The sequence below is a fragment of the Rhinichthys klamathensis genome, unplaced genomic scaffold (assembly GCF_029890125.1).
Source record: "Rhinichthys klamathensis goyatoka isolate OS25496 unplaced genomic scaffold, OSU_Roscu_1.1 h1tg000781l_1, whole genome shotgun sequence".
Taxonomy (NCBI): Eukaryota; Metazoa; Chordata; class Actinopteri; order Cypriniformes; family Leuciscidae; genus Rhinichthys; species Rhinichthys klamathensis.
The window spans coordinates 610,905-634,345 of NW_026607178.1; the positions used below are offsets into that span (position 1 = coordinate 610,905).

Consider the following 23,441-nt stretch of genomic DNA (forward strand, 5'->3'; position numbering starts at 1 on the left):
GACTTAATGGCTCATGGACAGTTTTAGTTATGTTTATCTGCTCTGGATTGGTTGTTGGAGAGGGATGAAAGAAATCTTTAGTGCCTTTTTTTGCATAGAGGCCGGGACACACCAAGCCGATGGTCGTCCGTCAGGCAATGTCGGGCCGTTTTTGAGCATCGTTCGGCTTAGTTTTTCTTGTCGTTTTACTGTGTGGTCTATTCGAACGCCGTCTTGGTTTTTTGGGCCGCGGAGTTGGGCCCGTAGTTGAGAGCGAGAACTCTGATTGGCTGTTCAGCTTAGTGAACGAATCAGTGCATGAGAATAAAAGCGAACGTGATGAAAGCGAGAAAAAGTGTGGTGGGGGTTAAGGGTGGCCTAAAAAAGGCTTGATCCCCCCTGAAGGACATCAAAACAAGATGTGGGGTAATTTGAAGCTTTACCTGTAAATAAGAAGAATCTGAGGGCTATTGTGTACCGGTAATTCACACTCAGGGCTGGTCCATGAGAAACATGTAAGGATTTTTACAACCTTCTGTCTTTTCTTCATCCTTTTCATCATGTTTGAGATCACAGCGGTGACTTAATTAGATGCTCATCCCACAGATCCATCTTTTCTACACAAAGCCATGCCTTGTCACCTTTAACAGTGTGTCCTGCAGCAGGAGCCGGCACAGGGAATGAGGGCTGAACGCTGTGTGTGTACAACGACACTTTTATATGCACAACAGCATTCTCTCAGCATCCCTGCCAGAATTTCCTGTCAGGATGATCCCTGGCCTCTTTAACAAAAACGTTTCAGGTTTATTTTTGCTCTGGAGTATATGCATCAATATTTCTCGGTTTCCAAACCTACACTGCCATTCCAAAGTGGTTTGGTATGAAATTTTTACAGTTAAAAACAGTAATATTATGAAATAATATTTTGTTATATATTTTAAAGTGGATTTTATTTATGTGATGGCAAAGCTGAATTTTCAGAATCATTAATCCATCAGTCACATGATCCTTCAGAAATCATTCTAATATGCTGATTTGCTGATCAAAAAACATTTCTTATTATCAATGTCGACAACAGTTTTTTTTGTGTTTTGTTTTCGTGGAACCATGATGCATTTTTTCCCAGGATTCTTTGATAAATAGAAGGTTCAAACGAAAAGCATTTATTTGTAACAATGTAAAAGTCTTTACTCTTACTTTATCAATTTAATGCATTCATGCTGAATCAAAGTATTAATTTCTTTACCAAAAAAAATTCGTACTAATCTCAAACTTTTAAATGGTAGTGTAGTTTAGAATATTGCTAAGATAAAGTGATGATCCAAGCATAAAAATACACAGCACACACACACGCATGATTTAAAAATGTTCATAATAGTTTTAGCTATCTTACATAATTTAGTTTCACTGAGTATTCGCAATGTATCATGGGTGACGGAGACATGCGATGCGATTTCTGAATTTGGCTCAAAACACTTTTTGGACAACTTTTGCAATTAAAGTACACTGGTGCTGCCTTTTAGAACTGTTATTTTAGAACTAAAGTATGTGTCGGGTCTAAATAAAAAGAGATTCTAGCATTTTGAGGAAGTAAGACTAAGAGACTCAACAGCCACACCTTAATTGCTTATGCAACCATGTGCATTATCTGATGGGCCGATAAGGGTTCATTACATTCAGCTGACCATGACTGAATATGTGATGCTTGTTTAAACAGGAACACTGTTTATGTTGTGAAGGTACCTAGAACTGATGGTGGTTTGGCATATATGAGAGGAACAGGAAAGAGACGTTATGAAGAGAACATATGGCTAGTGCTTTCTCAACACCTCACTCAAGTTTTTTCAGCTTAGTTCAGAGCTCTCAACAAAATGAGCATGGTATATATGGTTGAAAGATGAATCATAAACGAGGAGGATGTAGCCCAAGCTGTAATAGTGTTTTAGGTCATGCTGCCTGTTAAACCCTCCTTGAGCTGAACTTCATTAGTATTCAGTGGTGGTTGCACAGCGGTGGTTAAAGTTGCTCAATAAGGCTCCAGTGAAACAGTAAAACTCACTGTTTCCCTCAGCACACAGGAACACTCTTCTGCTATGAGTTGCTTTTAATCCCCCAAATTAATTTTCCTTCTCTCTTTCTCTTCCACAGGCAGTGAGCATCAACAAAGCCATCAACACACAGGAGGTTGCTGTCAAAGAGAAGCATGCCAGGAATATCCTTGTGTCTGTGTTACCCTGAAAGAGAAATACTGTATTAAGGAATGTAAGGGGGAAAAGATGATTTAAGATGTTTATTTTATGATGAATAAGCAGGCGGCATCACTTGATAACCTCAAAATAGCCAAATCGCAATCTACTGGTTATCGGCATCACCAAATAACCCTTATTTAATTTAATTTTGTCCATTGAATGCCCTGCTGTTTACCTGACAGACCTATTAATATGCAAATGTTTTAAACCTGGAAAACTTTTAAAATAGCTTTTATTTTTTCATAATTTAATATTTTTTTATTTGATTATTTTATTTTGAGGATATTTTATTTTATACATTTTAAGGGATTCTAACTTGCTTTTATTTTATTTGTTTCATTCATATTTCTTTTTAATAATATATAACCTCAAAATACCTGGCAGGCCTAGTACCAGTACCAATACTGGCAGGCCTATATATATATATTAGGGCTGTCAAAATAACGCGTTAATTTCGATTAATTAATCTGAGAAGAAATAACGCGTTAAAAAAAATAACGCAGATTAATCCATTGATCCATTTTGACCTTTGCGGAGCCGTTCTAGCCGTAGCCACCATTCGTGTAAAAAGAATGAGGGAGACAAGAACGTGCTGCTTGGATCATTGTTTGGAACATTTACTTATAACAAACGGAGTTCGTCAACTGTACCACATCAATGCAAAGCATCCAGGAGTGTGTGCGTGAGTCGGTGAGTGTGTCTGAGAGAAAGCGCGCTTGTGTGTGTGTGTGTTGTAACTTTTCACGCGCTCTCACGTCACACAACCATTTTCTCACGCACAGAAATATCGCGCACCAAAGAGAGGACACGGAAACAGACAAGACAGAGCACGTTACTTATGATATTTAAAAAAATCTCAGCTCTAAGATTCTGTCAATTTTATTACGAAAATCAAACAATAAATACCGTTTTGGCGCTTGTAAATGTGACATGAGTCATGACAGATCCCATAGCGGCACGTGAACCGATCATCTCTAGCTAATAGTAAATAAACACGAATGACCAATGTTGAAAGATAAAGTAGGGCAGCCTAAAACTTACCGAAATGTATATTCCTCGATCAATCAGTGTTTTTCAACCGCGAAAAGAGGTCAATAAAACAGCTGGAGAACAATTATGTCACATAACATTTAGCCTAAGTTACCTCAGGAAAGCCATTGCATGACCATATAGCACGTTATAGTTGGCTATAAAAAAAGAGCTATAGAGAGTATTTTTCTAAATGTATGTAGCCTACTACTATATTACATATGTATTATATTTTTACTTATATCAAAGTTGTTATTTGTAATAAACACGCATTATATTTAATTTCAGCTATTTTTAACCTTAAATACTTCCAGCTGATATGGCTCTCTGTATTTTTACAGCATTGGGTGAGATTTTTTTTTTCTTGAGAAAAATGAATGCCTATCTTGTGTACCAAATGAGTCAATATTGCATCAAATCACAAGAATTAAATTATATTGAAATCGTGAAATTTGTGTCAAGCAATAATAATAAAAACGTAGCTTACCAGAAATTGTACCATGTAAACATTGTAGGATTGTGTATGCGATTAATTTAGATTAATTAATTACAGAGTATGTAATTAATTAGATTAAAATTTTTAATCGATTGACAGCCCTAATATATATATATATATATATAACAAATTATTTTATTTTATTTTTTTGACAATGAACTCCCTACCTTTTTAGATACCTTGGCTTAAACTAAGATACTTGGTACCATACCAGTACACTGGACAGACCAATCATTCTGCCATTATCAGCATCTGATTTTGAAGCATCTTTCTGGATTAAGATGATTCAGAGATGCAGACTTTAAACAGCGTGTCCCTCATTTTTGTCCTTGACTGCTGTCTTCACCGTGCATATTGGGCACGCATCATGAGAAAGGGGCTCACACATTCTGGCTTGCAGTTAACCGCCTGCCCCTTTCCAGCAATGCGGTGCTCTGCTGGAAATTTTGCCACGTCTTCCACAAGCTGCTGAGGGACGGCCATCCAAGCGTGAGTACATACAGCCATAGTATGTCTTGCACGTCTAATTCCACCTCACTCTCACTTTCTCTCAGTCTCTTGATATCTGCTTCTCCCTTTGATTAATTTATTTTTCTCACACACTCAAAACAGCTCCCCAGAGTAAACGCAGCATGCATCAGTGACACGTGATGTGTGTGTAATCCATATTGAACTATCCCACATTGAGCTCTGTTACAAAAAATGTAATCAGCTGTGTACTTAGAGGCATCATAGGCACACCCCTGATTCAAAGTCTGTTCAAAAAGGTTGGCAGCAACATTATGTGACCATTTCAAAGCAGCACTGCAAATAACCTATGCGGAGCTGTCAGCACCAAAACAACACATTGTGATATTTATTTTACATACTGAGAACTATTAATAAAAATAGTTCAGTCTTATTAAAAAGACAGTATTTTACTATGCATTTGTATTAGATTAGCTTTGCAACGTGCTAACTTCAAACTCTTATTGGAATCAATTGTAAGTCAAGTCTCCCTTACATTTCACATAAGGAGATCTGGTAGCTGGTATATGAAGTATTCCAATTCAGTGACATATTAGTAGGCCCAGACGGAATATGCTGATTTTCCCGAGTGACTTCTGGTAAACCTGGTAAAATAAGATATATTGGTACCTTGGTTAAGATCTGAGGTACCAATATGTCGGACAGACAAATTAATCTGTCAATGTCCGGCCACTTTGAGGTTATTGGCATTACCAATAACAGATTGGTATTTATTTATTTTAATTTATTTATGTTATTTTAGGGTAATATCATGAGGAGGTATCTTTTTTTATTTTAAACTTGAAGAAATTTAAAACTTTTTTTGCTTTTATTTTAGGTATCTAATTTGAGGGTAATTTCAGGGTATCTATTTTTTATTTGATTTGATTTTGAGTTGTCTCATTTGTGGGTAATATCTTAGTTTTTTTTTTTTTTTTTTTTGAAATGCTGTCTCAACTCTTCCTGTCTCTCTCTTTGTCACCTCAGGTCATTAAGGACTCCATGCGGCACAAGGCTGACCTGAACGACATGAGCAGGATGTGGGTAAGTGCACGAACACAAGTTGTGGCTGCTGGTTTTAATGATTTCCAACTAAAACAGAGGCTCGCTCAATATAACTCTGTCATTATTGAATGTGGCCTTGTCGAGCTCCCTTTAGTTTCCATCTCATTGTGGAAACTGTCAGTGTGTCAGTCAGCAAGCTATTTGGTTATTGCTGATTGACAGCTGAATAGCTTGGCATTCTGTGTATGAGTCAGACACACTAACCTCAGCACAGAGATGATCTGTAATTAGCTAACGATGATGTGAGCATGTGTTTGTCACTCTGGAGGAATGCTTACAGAGCTTTGCTTGTTATGAGGTACCAGTCAAACGTCCCTGATATCTTGTGAAGCTCACTTCATGTTTATATATCTAATAGATCTGACAATATATGCCAAATCATATTTTGGTTATTTCTTTCGGTTTAATCCAATATACTGTATATTTAAGCAGTTTAGTTTTTCTCTCACATAGAATAAATAGGTCTGTATACACATAAAATATATACAGATATTAAAGTCACATTACAGATATACAGTGTAGGGCTGCACGATTTGGGGGGAAATCTAAATGCAATTTTTCGGATATTTTTTTTTTTTTTTTGGTTTTCCTGTGCTTGTTTTTAGGGATGCACAAAAATGTGTGATTTATAGATCAATGTATATATAATAATAATATTGTTATATTACTAAATAAAAATATTAAAATAAGATATATTACTAGTGTAATAGTTCACTGTAAAATAACAATTTAATATTTAAGAAAATACTATAATAGTAGTAGTAGTAATTATAATAGCTTTAATACATTATTTGTCAGAACAATCGCAGGGAGCTCTTAAAGCTTCTCTTTTGTTGACAACAGCTGGTTTATAGGGAAATTTGGGAAGATAGTTGAAGTATGTTGCTTTCCAAAATGCACATTATAAGTGTCCCAGATGCAGAGATGGAGTTCATGGAGCTGCGTTTACTGCGAACCGAGCAGCTTTGAGATTCATTGTGCAGCCGTTTCTTGTTGATTTTTATCTTGATTGTCAGCAATATAAGTGTTTCTGATGCAGTTTACGATCAACTGTGTATCGCCAGCCAACAGGAAGTGTCAGATGGAACATGCTGAGTTGCATCTTTTGTTTATTGGAAAGACCTTTATTTGCATCCCTTTGAGTATTCGCTGATAACATGCCACAGGATTAGACTCAGGAGAAACATTTCCTGTGAACAAGTCTGCCCCCTTCCTGTTATGATGTCACAGTAAGTGGTGAAGGGAACAGGAAGTGAAAGAATGAGATCATTATCTTGATATGCAGCTGGCCCTTTTATGGGTGTACCCCAAACATGTGAACGCATACACAACCTGACCTTAATCTGCCCCTAATGACTCATACTTTGAATTGTGAAGTGAGCTGATGAGCTGAGAATGACAAAAGGACTCATTAGAAGCTACTGCTGCTTTGGAAAGGAAACAACATAATTTCCTTTTAAAGCATTCAGTGTTTTTCTTGCCCTCACACTTCGTTCTCTCTCCTTAGGGTCATCTGAGTGAAGGCTATGGGAAGTTGTGCAGCATCTACCTCAAACTGCTCATTACCAAAATGGAGTTTCACATCAAAGTGAGTGACTGAGCACCCCCCCCCAAGAAAAAAAAAATATATATGAGTTGCTGTTTTGATTTAAATAGACAAATGCTTAAGAGTATATGATTGGATCATTATTGCAGTGATTATTATGTTTCTAGCATGTTATATGTTTTTCTCTTGATGGAAATAACATCACAACATTTCTTTCCACCAAGAGTGCATACATTTTTGGTTAAGATCTTGTAATGACAATGCAAGAGTCGAGCACTCTGTAAAGTCTCCTCCAGCACATCCCAAATACTTTCAAAGGAATTTAAGGTCTGGACTCAGAGGTGATGATTAATTTGTGTAAAAATGATTCTTCATACTCCCTCCCAACCATTTTCACAATTTGAGCCAAAGGAATCTTGACATTGTCATCCTGGAATATGGCCATGATGTGTCTTCCTACATGGTTGTTTAAGAAATGAAAAGCTACACACTACATCAATTAGGGTTAGAAGAACTGTTGCCAAACATTTAACATACTAGAAACATAATAATAACTGCAATAATGATCAAAACATAGACTCTTAAGCATTTTGCCTATTTAAATCCAAACAGCGACTTTTTTTGGGCGTGCAGTGTATGTTTGTGTGTGTGTATATATATATATATATATATATATATATATATACACACACACACACACACACACATATATGTCATGTATATCATATATATATATATATATATATATATATGTTTTGCACCAGCTTCCTGTGTCATATGAAATGTCAATACAGGAATGCAGGAAATAAATTTGCAGTTGTCAAGCCATTTCATGGGTATTTTTAAAAAAACTCTATGCTGTCAGACTCTCACAAATATTATACCTAACCCACTTGCTTTCCCAGAATCCTCGTTTCCCAGGCAACCTTCAGATGTCAAACAGACAGCTTGATGAGGCGGGTGAGAACGACGTCAATAATTTGTGAGTATTGCTTTGTTTCTCACAAGCTTTGTGTTTTCTCAGTCTGTTTTTTTTTTTTAAATAAAGCTCCAAAATTGCTCTGTCTGTTTGTGGAATGGGACTTAATCATGTTTTTTTTTCCTCTCAACACGTGTAGCTTCCAGTTAACGGTGGAGATGTTTGATTACTTGGAGTGTGAGCTGAATCTATTCCTCGGCGGTAAGTTTAAGGTGGAGTGCCAGTGTTTAAACATCAGAAAAGTCCTTTCACTTGCCAGTCATTTTGGTTGTGCCTATTTTCTAAGTAGGTAGTAGGCAGGCAATTACAATCTCTGAAATCTCTGTCAAGATTATATTTGAATAACATGTGAAGTGAGCAATAAAAAATCTCAGATCACACTAAAAATGTGCATTCCAGAGTAAAAAAACAAGTGACATCTCTATTGGTATAGATATATCTGCTGAAAATGCAGTAAAATCTAGATGTCAGTTTGTCTGTGCTGTAAGCATTAGAGAGTGTTGTTGGCTGAAACACAGCTCCCTGGCACAGGAAACCACACCTCTGTGTGCTGAGAAGACGGGATCTCACAGGAGCCTGCATCACTGATCACCAGAGAGACGGAGGGAGGGAGGGAGCATGGGGATGAATGTGAATGAGGAAATGGGCAATGAAAGGGATAAACTGAAAAAAAAAAATGGGAATGGAGTGAATGAGGGATTCATAAAAAGAAAGAATGTAACTTACCAATTGAGAACTGAGGCTGTTTAGAGTGTTTTGAAAATATGTTTATATTGCCCCTATTATTATTTTGTGTTTATGTTTGAACACAGTGTTCAGCTCGCTGGATATGTCTCGTTCCGTGTCAGTGACTGCAGCGGGTCAGTGTCGTCTGGCCCCTCTTATACAGGTCATTCTGGACTCTAGTCATCTGTACGACTACACCGTCAAACTGCTCTTCAAACTCCACTCCTGTGAGTCCATAAACCACATCTCTCTCTCTCTTAATACACACACACACACACACACACAACCACCAAACTGACCCATTGCTAAACCCCGCCTTTCAATCTGCCCATAGCTGAGGAAACACCCTGGAAAGCTTTTTTTCTTTCTTAAACATAACCGATACTGTACTAATAACTGCTACTGTAATTTAAGTCATGTTCTAATGTTAATTTATTGTTATAATTGTTGTTAATGTTTTATTACATATATTTTTATTTAGTTATTTATTATTATTTTAATTATTAAATATTTTGTGGTGGGATAGTTGTAATTGTGTTTTTTTGTGTTGTTTCTTTGGATATTATAACAAAATGTAATAAAAACAGAAATGGAAAAAAAGAAAGTTAGTAACTAATGGGGTAGTACTTAGTGGAGGGTCATTTTCTTTAGCTTTTCCTTGTTGTGATAGGCATTCTCGTGTCCTCCAGGTCTGCCAGCAGATACTCTGCAGGGCCACAGGGATCGCTTCCAGGAGCAGTTTAAGAAGTAAGTCTGTCAGTCACTATCCAGATTTGAGTCACACAGACTGCCACTATTTTAATCTTTTGTCATCTCTCTCTCTCTCTCTCTCTCTCTCTCTCTCTCTCTTTCTCTCTCCAGGCTGAAGAGTCTGTTCTATCGCTCCAGTAACCTGCAGTATTTCAAGAGACTGATTCAGATCCCACAACTTCCTGAGGTGAGACTCCTGCATACCAAACAGATTTCTGCCTGACCCGAGTCCAAAAATACAGCTAGTGGAAAGAAATTATGTAACTCATTTACATATCTGCCTGCTTGTTTTGCTAGCGTCAGGATTTTTCGGGCGGTCCTATAAAACAACATTTTTCTTAAATTTTCATGACAATTCTCATGATATAAATTAACATTAAAGAAAAAGTGAGTTTTTTTTCTCCTTTTTGTTTAAGCATTTTGACCAGACCAGACATTGGCTCAACCAGTTCTCCCGACCAATAGCATATGAGGGAAATGTTTTGGGAAAACCTGTTTGAAAACAGATTCCATTAGCTTTAAGGATTTTTTTTTTTTTTTGTCGTCATCTGAAATCTTTGCAAGTGTTGGCATTATCTAAAATCCTTGCAAAGGCTGGATCCAAACTGGAGCTGGCTTCCTTTATTATAATAGTTCTCATTTTCTCTACAGAATCCGCCAAACTTCCTGCGGGCATCAGCCCTGTCCGAGCACATCAGTCCAGTGGTGGTGATTCCAGTGGAGTCTTCGTCCCCTGAAAGTGAACATGTAGTAGAGACAGAAGACCTAGTGGACACAGACATCCCACCTTTACCGGTACCACACACAATCTCATTATCCAAAGCTCTCATGTATACTTTCTTTAAACGTGAGCATCTAAAGATTTATCTCCATTAGAGCGTTGTGGACAGCAAATTCGACGACTTTTTCGGCACCTCGGCTGCCACAGACCCGTTCAACTTCAGTCAGAACGGCATGCGCAAAGATGAGAAGTAAGTCTTGAAGATACTGGAATATAATTAATAATAATAAGGAGCTCTTAGAGTTTATAAGATCATGATGAATCTGTATCTCTCACTTCAGAGACCGTTTGATTGAGCAGCTCACAGCAGAGCTACAGGCCCTGAAAGAGGAGCTGGAGTCCTTCAGATTGGAGGTAATGAGCAGGAGATGAGAGCAGAGGATGTAATATTATACATACACCCACACAATACCATTCTAAAGTGTGGTTTCAGTCCAAAAAAAAAAAAAATTTAAGCTAGGACATATTAAATTTACAAAAGATTTCTCTTTTAAATGAATGCTGTTCTATTCATCAGAGAACCTTAAAAAAAAATGCAGTTTCCACAAAAGAATTGAGCAGCACAACTGTTTTCAACATTGATAATAATAATAAATGTTTCTTGGGCAAAAAATCTGTATATTAAAATGATTTCTGAAGGAAGACTGGAGTGATGGCTGCTTAAAATTCAGCATTTTAAAATAGATAAAAATAGTAAACAGTTATTTTTAAAGGAATAGTTCACCCAAAAATGAAAATTAGCCCACGATTTACTCAACCTCAAGTCATCCTAGGTGTATATGACATTCTTCTTTCAGACGAATACAATCAGTTATATAAAAAATGTCCTGACTCTTCCAAGCTTTATAATGGCAATGAATTGCTGTTTTTGTTTTGAAGTCCATAAAAGTGCATCTATCCATCATAAACGAACTCCACACGGCTCCGGGGGGTTAATAAAGGCCTTCTGAAGCGAAGCGATGCGTTTGTGTAAGAAAAATATCCATATTTAAAACTTTATAAAGTAAAATAACTAGCTTCCGACCAAACAAATATACAGATTCCACTTAAGTCTAAGCGCAACTTATGTGACTAATGCGACGTACTGCTGATATTTCTTACACAAACTCATCGCTTCGCTTCAGAAGGCCTTTATTAACCCCCTGGAGCCGTGTGGAGCACTTTTATAATGGATAGATGCACTTTTATGGACTTCAAAATAGAAACAACAATTCACTGCCATTATTAAGCTTGGAAGAGCCAGGACATTTTAATATAACTAGATTGTATTCGTCTAAAAGTACGATCATATATACCTAGGATGACTTGAGGGCGAGTAAATCATGGGCTAATTTTCATTTTAAAGTAAACTATCCCTTTAAATCACAATATTACTGTTTTTACTGTATTTGAACAAATAAATGCAGCCTTGCATAAACTTTTGAAGGAGTGAAAATGAAAGTGATGTCAATGATTCATTTGGTCTTTCTCAGAGTGGCCGTCTTTGTCAAGCACTACGAGGGCGTGTGAACGAGCTGGAGGCGGAGCTTGCAGAGCAGACTCACCTGAAGCAGCAGGCGCTGGGTGAGAGCGAGTTCCTGAGGGTGGAGCTCGACGACCTGCGCAGGGTCAAAGAGGACACAGAGAAAGAGCAGCGCAGCCTGAGCGAAATCGAGAGTAAGAGTTACAATATTTTTGTTGGAAAAAGTTACATTGAACTTTCTTATTTCAAATATTGTATTTGAAATTAGACGTTCTTATTAAATGACCCTGTTAGTCTTCAAAGGTCTTGGAATGATGTTTTTTTAATTTAGGGGTTCCGCACATCCCATTGCTCTGTTCCTCTTTCCTAAATCAAAAAAACATCTTTCCTTCCTTTTCGGTTTATTTACACTAACTGGATCAAAACTGTTGCTTTTTTAGAATGCCAGTTATTCCTTTATAATCACTATACAGAAGCAGCACGTTTTATGGACTGAACCCTCAGCACCACATAACGCCGTGTTACAGGATATGAAAGGGCTGTTCAGAGTGCTGAGATGAAGGATAAGAGATGGATGTTCTTTAGCTGAGGAACAGAGCCAGAAGGGCTATCAATCAAACGCTAATAATCATTAATCAGTCCACCAGCGATGAGACTACTAAAAGCCTGCGAAGAGACGACTCAACGCCGGCGATATGTTATGCCCTAAATTAATACATGATTAACTAACTGTATTTTTCTATGTACATTTCTGAAATGCACTTTCTGTAAAGCTGCTTTGAAACAATATGCATTGTGAAAAGCGCTATACAAATACATTTGAATTGAATTAATAAACCATATAGTCTACAGTCTAATTCACCAGCAAACATACAAAGGCCTGTGTTGACGCTCTCAGTTGTGCTAACTGTTCTGTGACACAGAGAGTAAGGTCTGAGGCTTGTGTTTTTGATACTTGATATATTAATCAATTATTGTATTTGTGTTTTTTGTAGGAAAAGCACAAGCAAATGAGCAACGCTACACCAAGCTAAAGGAGAAATACACAGAGCTGGTCCAGAGCCATGCTGACCTGCTGAGGAAGGTAAATTGATGTCCTTGCATCTCCATTCAATCACACACTGGCTGTATATGGATATTTTTTATTTATATAGATATATTAAAGGTGGGGTAAGCGCCATTTCAAAAACACTGTTGGACAATGTTGATGTTTGAAATCAACCCAAACAAACACACCCCTCTCTTCATTGCTCCGCCTCCAAAACTCACACTCCAATCCTAACCGCCCTGCTCCGAGTTGGCCTCGAACCCCAATCCACCTGCATGCGAGGTGAGTGCACTAACAATCACGCTAAACACCGTATTCACTAGCAGTCGCCAAGGCGACTGACTAACTGGCCTCCGTTACACACGCAGTCCAAGAGTGGATGTCTGTTTATCATAGCAGAAGCGCAACAAAATAATGCTTCATGAAAAATAGAGCGCAGAGGATGAACGAATGACAAGGAAGCACAAAAAAATTGTCGTACAGTACACAATAGTAATTACAAACAATAGTTCATTGTTAGTTGCCAACAGCACAGCAGCTCCAGACAAACAATGACACTCAAACCCAGTGTTACTCACGTGTGGAGCGGAATCAAAGCAACCTGTTTTCAAGCCTTCCCACTCAGGTCTCTCCAGCGCTGGAAAGCTTTTCTAACATTAACGCGGGTCCTAAAGCTCTTGCCCAGTCATAACCCTTCATTTTCCAGTGATTTCTTCTGAGGTTTTCTCTTTTTTATTGTCTCATCTCTATTTCTGCAATCTTTCTTCAAATCTTCGTCGTGCTCGTTCTCTCTCCTCTACCATCATACGCCCCCTAATGCTGATTGGCTACACACGTTTGTTGTTGTTTGTTCGTGTGTCGGTCCGACTAACTTCGAAACATCGTTTTTCAAATACCACTAACCCCACCTTTATTTAACACGCTCATTTTGTCATCAATTGCTATATCCAGCAAAGTAGACCTTCAGATTGAAGGGTGATTCTCACAAAACTGTATTTTCTGCAAGCCTTTTCAAGGTAAATTTAGGTGTCTTTCCAAAAAAGGACACTTGGAGACTCCAAAAGGACACCAAATAACCAAATGATATAAGGAGTCTATATACAGGTCCTTCTAAAAAAATTAGCATATTGTAATAAAGTTCATTATTTTCCATAATGTAATGATAAAAATGAAACTTTCATATATTTTAGATTCATTGCACACCAACTGAAATATTTCAGGTCTTTTATTGTTTTAATACTGATGATTTTGGCAAACAGCTCATGAAAACCCAAAATTCCTGTCTCAAAAAATGAGCATATCATGAAAAGGGTCTCTAAACGAGATATTAACCTAATCATCTGAATCAACTAATTAACTCTAAACACCTGCAAAAGATTCCTGAGGCTTTTAAAAACTCCCGGCCTGTTTCATTACTCAAAACCGCAATCATGGGTAAGACTACCGACCTGACTGCTGTCCAGAAGGCCATCATTGACACCCTCAAGCAAGAGGGTAAGACAGAAAGAAATTTCTGAACAAATAGGCTGTTCCCAGAGTGCTGTATCAAGGCACCTCAGTGGGAAGTCTGTGGGAAGGAAAAAGTGTGGCAAAAAACGCTGCACAACGAGAAGAGGTGACCGGACCCTGAGGAAGATTGTGGAGAAGGACCGATTCCAGACCTTGGGGGACCTGCGGAAGCAGTGGACTGAGTCTGGAGTAGAAACATCCAGAGCAACCGTGCACAGGCGTGTGCAGGAAATGGGCTACAGGTGCCGCATTCCCCAGGTCAAGCCACTTTTGAACCAGAAACAGCGGCAGAAGCGCCTGATCTGGGCTACAGAGAAGCAGCACTGGACTGTTGCTCAGTTTTGCATGTCATTCGGAAATCAAGGTGCCAGAGTCTGGAGGAAGACTGGGGAGAAGGAAATGCCAAAATGCCTGAAGTCCAGTGTCAAGTACCCACAGTCAGTGATGGTCTGGGGTGCCATGTCAGCTGCTGGTGTTGGTGCACTGTGTTTTATCAAGGGCAGGGTCAATGCAGCTAGCTATCAAGAGATTTTGGAGCACTTCATGCTTCCACCCGCTGAAAAGCTTTATGGAGATGAAGATTTCATTTTTCAGCACGACCTGGCACCTGCTCACAGTGCCAAAACCACTGGTAAATGGTTTACTGACCATGGTATTACTGTGCTCAATTGGCCTGCCAACTCTCCTGACCTGAACCCCATAGAGAATCTGTGGGATATTGTGAAGAGAAAGTTGAGAGACGCAAGACCCAACACTCTGGAAAAGCTTAAGGCCGCTATCGAAGCATCCTGGGCCTCCATAACACCTCAGCAGTGCCACAGGCTGATTGCCTCCATGCCACGCCGCATTGAAGCAGTCATTTCTGCAAAAGGATTCCCGACCAAGTATTGAGTGCATAACTGAACATAATTATTTGAAGGTTGACTTTTTTTTTTTTGTATTAAAAACACTTATTTTATTGGTCGGATGAAATATGCTAATTTTGTGAGAATTTTTTTCATGAGCTGTATGCCAAAATCATCCGTATTAAAACAATAAAAGACCTGAAATATTTCAGTTGGTGTGCAATGAATCTAAAATATATGAAAGTTTAATTTTTATCATTACATTATGGAAAATAATGAACTTTATCACAATATGCTAATTTTTTGAGAAGGACCTGTAATTCATAAATGTATGCACACCATAGCTCCTGCTAAAAGGTGCTAAAGCAGCAAAATCGGGTTAAAGGGTTCAAATAGAAATTTCCACTTACCAGTGTTACAGGTGTTTGATAAACTCCCGACTTCTAAGATCATCTAACTGCGTGACGTAAATTAAACGACTGATGCAATTTCACATGCTTCAGTTATTTATTTGCATTCAATTATTTTAACACTTTAAAAGATTTTGAATTAATTGCATGCATAAATCTAATAATGAGGGGAGAAAGATGTTAAAAATTGTAGCTGATATTTACTTCCACTTAATTCATCACACTGGAAATGGAAGGTCAGGCGCATTGCGTTGTGGGACACTATATCTCACTCAGCGCACTTGTTTTGGCAAATGCAGTCAGTAATCTGTGTTTCCCATGCAGATAGAAACGTTATATTACTTACGTTATACTGCTTGCTTCAGCTCCAGAGGCCTGTCAGTAAACCTGCAGGTGGTTTAGCTCCTCCACCAGAATTCCTTTCTAGCAGACTCAGATGAAACACAGATGAGAACTTGGCACTGTGTTCCTCTGCCACGCTTTAGGCTGTCATCACTCTCACTCTCATACAGCAGCACGCTCTGATCCCACCACAGAGCCATCCGACAGTGGGAGCCACATTCTTGGCAAAGGAACTGGGTCAGCCAAGTGTTTTGACTGTGCTAAACTGTACGAGTGTGTATGTGTTTCTCAGAACGCAGAGGTGACACGTCAGATGACGGTGGCCCGTGCCGCCCAGGACGAGGTGGAGAATGTGAAGAAAGAGATGCAGGACAAATTGAAAGCCGCTCAGGACTCTACCAGTCAGCAGGTTGCACACAAACCACATATACACACACTTCATACACACACTCCCTCTGCCTGATGTATCCGTAGTATGTTTGTCTTACACTTCCCTATCCTCATGTATGTGCACGAGTAGGAGAAGGCTCAGTTAGAGCAGCTTCAAGCTCTACAAGCCGAGCTCATGTCCAGCAGAACAGAACTAGAGACCCTGAAGAGTACCGTCACCTCCACCCAACAGGTGGGACCTCACCCTCCACCCATCATTCTCTTCCTCTTCACCTCTGTCATGAAATATGAAACATAATGAAATGTCAAGCAATTCTTGACAAATCTTCACGCTTTAGCTGCACGATATTGGAAAAAACTGACATGCTGACATTTACTTTTTCTGCAATATATATTGTGATAGGAAGAAATGAAGGAACATTCACCAGATGGCTTGAATAGTTCTATTTGGGGGAAAAAAATGATTCATTCTAGAATGAGTGGGTTGATTTTGTGAATAAAATTATTTAAAAAGCTGAAAATGACTCCTGAAGAGTGCAAAATATCCTTTTAGGACTAAACATTTGGCAATATTTTTTCTTGAAATTTGGATGTCCACACTTTGATTTTATTATAGGAACTAACACAAAACACTTTCAGCAAGCATAAATTGAACAGGTAAAAAAAATCCCTCCACTTGTGTTGCATAGGCCACAATCCCACTGTTTTTGACCAATTCAGTAAAAATGTATAATAGAAATTTTTATTGTAATTATTAGAAATATATTAAACAAAATAATAAGTATTGTAATATCTAACTGTAATATCTAACTAACTGTTGTACTTTAAAATAAGAAATGAAGTATTTAATAAAAACAGCTTTAATTTATAGTACAACTGTTAAATTACAGTACTAATATTTATCCTAATTTCTTTCCTTTTTTCTTTTTTTTTTAACAAATGTTAAACCATCAAGCTTTTATTTTGGTTTCAGAAACTCAGCCCTTTGCATGCGGGCAGCTCGTGGTTCAGTGTTTTTTGGTTTCTCAGATTGGTTTCACAGTAAATTAACCGAGCTGTTCTGAGAATTAGGCTGCACGCATGTGACATTCGCACTAAGCCATATAGATTTTTTTCGATATATCGTGCAGCCCTCGGCTCTTCCATCCATCCCTGTTCAGCTCCCGGCCCACCACAGGATCCATGTATCACTGTCTCTGCGATTAGTCCAGCGCAGGTTGACATGGGGATTCTGTGATTGCATGTAGGTTCTAAATTACCTGAGTTGATGTGTCCAGACTGCATGTGGGAGTTGATATGTCACCCTGCCCCCTCTCCCTCTATCCCACTTCCCTCTGTCTCCTGCACGCCTGCTGCAGCACCTCCACTACTGCCTCTAGCAGCTGACTCAAATAAAGACAACTGTGTGTTGATATTTTTAACATCTTTATCATGACTGTATTAGTTCACTTTAAATACAGTGCTTTATAGAGTGCTGCAGGGATGACGTATGTTTGTACGCCAAAATGTATTAGCTCTAACTTCTGCTTCAACAATAACAACACAGTTTCTTGAGATTCTTGTTCTCTCAGTAAGTCACATTAGATCTTGTAATTCACGTAATGACAGATGGCTCTCATTGAACTGTATTCTCTCTTTCTGTAGTCAAGTGAGCAGCTCAATACTCAGCTGTCTGCTTTAGAGGCGGAGAAGGCGGGGCTTTTGGAGACTGTATCTCAGAAAGAGGCGGAGTTGGCAGGTTTGGGGGTGGAGTTAAAGCGTGTACAGAGCAGTCTGACCAATGAGAGAGAGAGTGGTGTGAAAGCTGCTGAGGCCCTGCAAAACCAACTCAATGAGAAGGTGGGATATTGTAGGTTTACTATTGATGTTATTTGTTCAATTATAATTGGGTCTGTGTAATTGTTCAGATTCATATATCCAAAAGACAGGCTGTAAATATGATAAATGTTAATTTAGCTTTTTACAAGCTCACTAGCATTTAGACTGTTGGTCTCAAAGCTAACAGAAAAGGACTAATTGATGTAACGGGGTGTTAAATGCTGGCTTTGATTGTCTTACTATCTGTAGGAGAGTCGTGAGCAGGCTCTGGAGAGCGAGTTGGTGTCCCTGCGCTGGGCGGCTCTGCGGGCAGCTCTAGAGGAGGCGGGAAGGATTGTACAGGACAGCCTGAATCAGCTGGAGGACCCCGCACACATCAGCTGCACCAGTTCGGCCGGTCAGTGACCTGCTCAAATTACCCTCATGTCCTGACAACCCACACTTATTGCCCTACGAGAGCGTAATAAATATTAAAGGACCTTCTTGTGTGTGTAGATTACCTGGTGTCCAGGTGCCAGGTGGCTCTGGACTGCGTGGAGAGGCTGCAGTCGGCCAGAGACGGCTTTGTATCAGATAACACAGGTGAATTACATGTACATACTCTCATTTTCCTTCTCAACTAGCATTCATTAATGTACCGTTCACTCCAACAGTGTTAGGGAAAGTTGCTTTGAAACTGTAGCTTGCCAAGATATCAGTTACACATCATTTAAAGTAGTTAAATTACAGTAAAGTTAGTCTTTACTGAAATAGTAATTAGCTAAAAGGTACATTTGATTACTTTAATTCCTTTAGTATTTCTTACCTGAATATACCGTATACCCACCTGAAAAATTTAAAGCCCTGTTTTTTTATATCTCTCTTTATTTGTGCTGTTGTTTGAAATTTGTTTATTTGTTCTTATTTTATTACTGTCTTTTAACTTGTTTTTGTATTAAAATAAAATTTTGCATTAAAGAAACTTAGATTTTTTGTTGTATATGCTGTCAATTATAGTTGTTGAAAAATTGGAAAATTGGAATCGCCCAAGAAAATCGCAATTTCTAGCATCTTGGTTGATGACCAGAATTTATTGATTACCTCATTTGGAGTTTATTTTCTTTATTCTGAACTATCTAAACAAACTGAATTACTAAAAACAAACTGAATCAACTTCGACCTGAATAACTTCCCAGCAGTACTTGAGACAGGAGAGGATTCTGTCTGGCTCGCTTGCTAGTAAGGCTGTGCGATACATTGTGACACAACCGTGATGTAGCGATTTGTGTTGCTACACTGCTACCTGTTGGAAAAAATGTCTCAGGACTGAAAAATCTGCACTATTTTGAAGACAGTTGAGCTAATTTCACACTACTACAAAAAAAACTTTTGTTACTCCCCTGTTCACTGTTCTCTACTCAGCATGCACAAGCTCAAAAAATAATAACGTAATGATATACCAATAGAAATCCGAAACTGATTTAAGTGCACCATGAATGCATTCAGACACCATTTCATCCCTTTTTTTTTTTTTTACACAGAACTAGTCTGTTGAGATGAGAGGCACTCATATGATCATGTTGTAACTATTTCACACTGATTTTCCTGAATGTGTGTAATAGATGTGTCTGGACTGGTCCGGGCAGTGACTCAGTTTGCTCACCTGGTGGGCGATGTCATCGTGCAGGGAAGCGCCACCTCCCACATGGTGCCAGTGGAACTAGCTGACGGTAAGCATCACCCAGGCGCCATGAAAATGTATTCAAATGAGCTTATGTAACATTAGCACAACTAATGAATTTCTATGCAAATACTTCCTTAAAGAAACAGTCATTGTGCTTTAATACACTGTATCGACCAATCAGCATCCAGAACCATAGCTATCCGTCCGATCTAAGCAGCATAAATGTAATTTCTATTTTTAAATTGATAAATATTTTACAGTACCGCTTTATCCACATTCCACATATAGAGACGTCCAAGAAAATGACTTTCTGTTTGAGTCAGTCTCCATTCATCATGAAGGTCATTAGTGTCTGCGGTTCTGTTAATATCTCCGTCGCCGGAGGTCTGGTTGTTTTGGGAGAGATGCTTGAAAGGAACATGACATGACTCAAAACGGCTAATGTGCGGTTCCCACGAGCACAAGCAATCACGTCACGACTGTACACGGCAGGAAATGTGTTTCTTCCCGAGCGTATGTGGAGTGTCTGCAGGTGACAGATGGCTCGTCTGACTGCTCTCTGGTTTCTGTCTTTGTCTGTGGGCAGCTTTGGCAGACAACGTGAAGGCGTGTGGCGCGGAGGCAATGGCGCTGCTTTGCCAGCTTAAGGAGCAGAAGTCTATGGGGACGGCAGACTGCAGCCGGCTGACGTCGGCACTGGATACCGTAATGGCGTTGGGTGAAGTGAGTGTGCCACTGAGAGTCAGTCCTGGTTTTAGCATGGTAAACCAGTGGGTTGAAAAATAGCTGGCGGCGAGAATAATTTTTAGCACTTTTCTTGAGTGATTTAAATTATGCCAAAGCTAGTATGGAACTGCATAATGCATGCCGTGTGTTATTTGATTATTATTTATCGATTATTATAGTATTTATTAATATTTTGAATTAGCTTTTATTTTTAAATATATTTTTATTTAATATTATTACCGTATTTTCCGCACTATACGGCGCACCGGATTATAAGGCGCACCTTCAATGAATGACCTATTTTAGAAAATTTTTCATATATAGGCCGCACCGGATTATAAGGCGCATAAGATACTGCAGTCAAACGTTTGTCTGGGTTTGCGTTATGCATCCACTAGATGTCAACAAATGTCAACAAAACAATCAGATAAAGTCAAACTTTATTAAGCGTTCTGACAACTCCGTTCACTCCCATGGTAACGTTGTTCAAACGTTAAAGGAAAACTCCGGTCAATTTTAACATTGAGCTCATTTTTTGTAAATTTGGAGTGCTGTCAGTACAGATAACAACGACAAAAACCGGTGTTGCCTAGACCGTGTTATCCTCTTTTTAAAATTTGCACCCTGTTGACTTAAACGGGACAAGTTTTAAACCTGCTTTTAGCCTCTTAACAACCTTAATGTGTCATTACAAGTGCACAGCCATGTGAGTGAACACGGTAAATCTGACTGCAGTAAATGTGAAAGATATGAATAAAAATGATGTTTATTCAGCCAGCTCACATACCCGTATATAATTCCTGTTTTCGGTCGAAGTCCACAGTAGGCGATTGTCGAGTGCCTGCGCGAGCGTTCATTGGTTACTAAGCAACAGTGGAGACTCAGCACAGCTGTCAGCCGATGACGGTGCTGTGTGGTGTTCTCAGAATATCAGCTCAAATAGATAGTTCATCCCAGAGCCACGGCTCTGGTTCATCCGAATCAGATGTTGAATACACGGAGGAGGTTTGATCGCGCGCGAACTCGACAATCAACTACTGTGGACTTCGGCCGAAAACAGGAAGTAAATACGGGTATGTGAGCTGGCTGAATAAAGAGATTATTCCTGCCTTCGTGAAAGCTCGGATCACAGTTGAGACTGATATATCAACCCAGGCATCCACGATCCATTGGCAGATAGTGGCGTAAGTCGCCCGGCGCTGTCTCCCCGTCTTGGTGAACGTGTGTTCACCATCCATATATAAGGCGCTCCGGATTATAAGGCGCACTGTCGTTTTTTGAGAAAATTAAAGGCTTTTAAGTGCGCCTTATAGTGCGGAAAATACGGTAGTTATTTTGTGTTTTTTGTCATTTCTATTTAGCTTTATTCTTTGGTAATTTTAGTACTTCAATTGCAAGTTTTTTTTAACTTTAAGTCTTTCATCTGATATTTATTTTATTGCAACTTTATTTAAATTAACGAAAACAATTTTTCATAGTTGTAGTTTAATTAATAAACATCTGTAAGAGAAGAGTAGTATGCTACATTGCATCTTAATCAGCAAATGGCCATCCAATCAAATGACAACTTACGATTGTCTTTTATTCACTATTGTGACGTGTATATCCCAGTGAAACAGCTTCTCAAACAAGAAAAAATGTTGGGCGGGACTTGATTTTGTCCATCGGGATTTGATTGGATCGTTGGATGTTTGTGGTTTGCTGTTGCTGGGGTGTCATGTGAGTGACAGGTTGTCCCGCCCTCGCACCAGTAAACATGTCTTCAGAGAAGAGATGTCACTGCAAGAGTGTTATTTAGTTATTTTGATTACGATGGCACGTGAATTTAAAAAAAAGAATGATGTGCATTGATAAATACTGCAATATTACATAAAATATAATAACTCAGTTTTATATTTATGGTGACTTTAAATACTTGATAATAATAATTGATATTCAGATTTTATTTTTCACATTGGAAATAGAAGGTCGAGAACTTCACAATTTGCTCTGGATTTATACAGGACAATAGAGTGGCGCACGTCAAAGCTCCGCCCCCTGGTTCCCTTGAGATTTTCCTATGGGGTTTTTTTTATTTATTTATGAGTAAAATAAAGCCTGTGGTAAACATAAGACGATACTTTGGCGTTTTGTTCTACAACGTAAATGAGATGTAAATTAGAAATAGATGAGAACACAACCTCTTAGTTAATTCCTCTGTTTTCTCTGAGCAGAAGTTGCGTCCTCGGGGTCTGGAACTGAAGCAAGGGGAGCTGGGAGATCTGGTGGAGCAGGAGATGTCAGCCACATCAGCAGCTGTGGAGTCGGCTGCCGCCAGGATTGAGGTGATCAGTCTATGCTTTTTCTACCATACAGACAGATGCTTAACAAAACACGAAGCGCTCCAGTCTACTTGTCTAATGTTTTTCCCCTTTGCTCTTTGCAACAGGAAATGCTCAATAAGTCCAGGGCAGTTGACACAGGAATCAAAATGGAAGTCAATGAAAGGTCAGACTGACCAAGTCACGTGTTATGAAATGCAATGCATAAAATGTTTCATGATTACTGTTACCAAAAACAGTTAACTGAATTTATTTGGTTGATATTCCTTTGTGGATTTGGTTAAGTGATCAAAATGTCTTTATGCAGAGTTCATTTCCCTTTGGAGAGCGTTGCACGTTTGCATTCACCCAGACACATTAGCCAACCAACCCATGCATGCAAAGCAGGCCTTTGAAGTATTTAATATTGCTCTCTGTCGCCCCCTGCAGGATCTTGGCATCCTGCACAGATCTCATGCAGGCCATCAAAGTGCTCGTGCTGTCCTCCAAAGACCTGCAGAGGGACATTGTGGAGAGCGGCAGGGTGAGTGAACTTTTATTTTGTTGAAAACTTGCTTTTGTAGAGCGTGAAATGACATTTTATTGATGTTTCTGCTGCGTTCACAGGGGGCCGCATCTATGAAGGAGTTCTACGCCAAGAATTCCCGATGGACGGAAGGTCTCATTTCCGCCTCCAAGGCCGTGGGCTGGGGCGCCACCATGTTGGTGTGAGTAACACAGACAGTGAGAAAATGGGGGGACGGGGGAGCTGTGGCATAGTGATTAAAAATCTCAGTGGCCCGATGAAATCCGCTTTTTAT

The 23,441-nt window shown here is 39.0% G+C and overlaps 1 protein-coding gene across 2 annotated transcripts in view; it reads left to right on the forward strand.

The window, feature by feature from the left end:
* The window catches only part of hip1 (huntingtin interacting protein 1), a 49,439-nt gene that overhangs the window by 21,576 nt on the left and 4,422 nt on the right, over positions 1-23,441 (forward strand). For both annotated transcript variants that reach the window (XM_056243162.1, XM_056243163.1), the window contains exons 2-26: positions 2,128-2,191; positions 4,100-4,242; positions 5,248-5,304; positions 6,833-6,913; positions 7,777-7,853; positions 7,990-8,051; positions 8,663-8,803; positions 9,266-9,323; positions 9,438-9,513; positions 9,978-10,121; positions 10,203-10,297; positions 10,389-10,461; positions 11,580-11,763; positions 12,565-12,653; positions 16,016-16,132; positions 16,244-16,345; positions 17,758-17,952; positions 18,181-18,328; positions 18,427-18,513; positions 19,533-19,640; positions 20,181-20,317; positions 22,534-22,644; positions 22,749-22,807; positions 23,071-23,164; positions 23,248-23,348. In XM_056243162.1, coding sequence (XP_056099137.1) covers positions 2,128-2,191; positions 4,100-4,242; positions 5,248-5,304; positions 6,833-6,913; positions 7,777-7,853; positions 7,990-8,051; positions 8,663-8,803; positions 9,266-9,323; positions 9,438-9,513; positions 9,978-10,121; positions 10,203-10,297; positions 10,389-10,461; positions 11,580-11,763; positions 12,565-12,653; positions 16,016-16,132; positions 16,244-16,345; positions 17,758-17,952; positions 18,181-18,328; positions 18,427-18,513; positions 19,533-19,640; positions 20,181-20,317; positions 22,534-22,644; positions 22,749-22,807; positions 23,071-23,164; positions 23,248-23,348 — 2,603 coding nt within the window. The remainder of the gene's footprint in view (positions 1-2,127; positions 2,192-4,099; positions 4,243-5,247; positions 5,305-6,832; positions 6,914-7,776; positions 7,854-7,989; positions 8,052-8,662; positions 8,804-9,265; positions 9,324-9,437; positions 9,514-9,977; positions 10,122-10,202; positions 10,298-10,388; positions 10,462-11,579; positions 11,764-12,564; positions 12,654-16,015; positions 16,133-16,243; positions 16,346-17,757; positions 17,953-18,180; positions 18,329-18,426; positions 18,514-19,532; positions 19,641-20,180; positions 20,318-22,533; positions 22,645-22,748; positions 22,808-23,070; positions 23,165-23,247; positions 23,349-23,441) is intronic.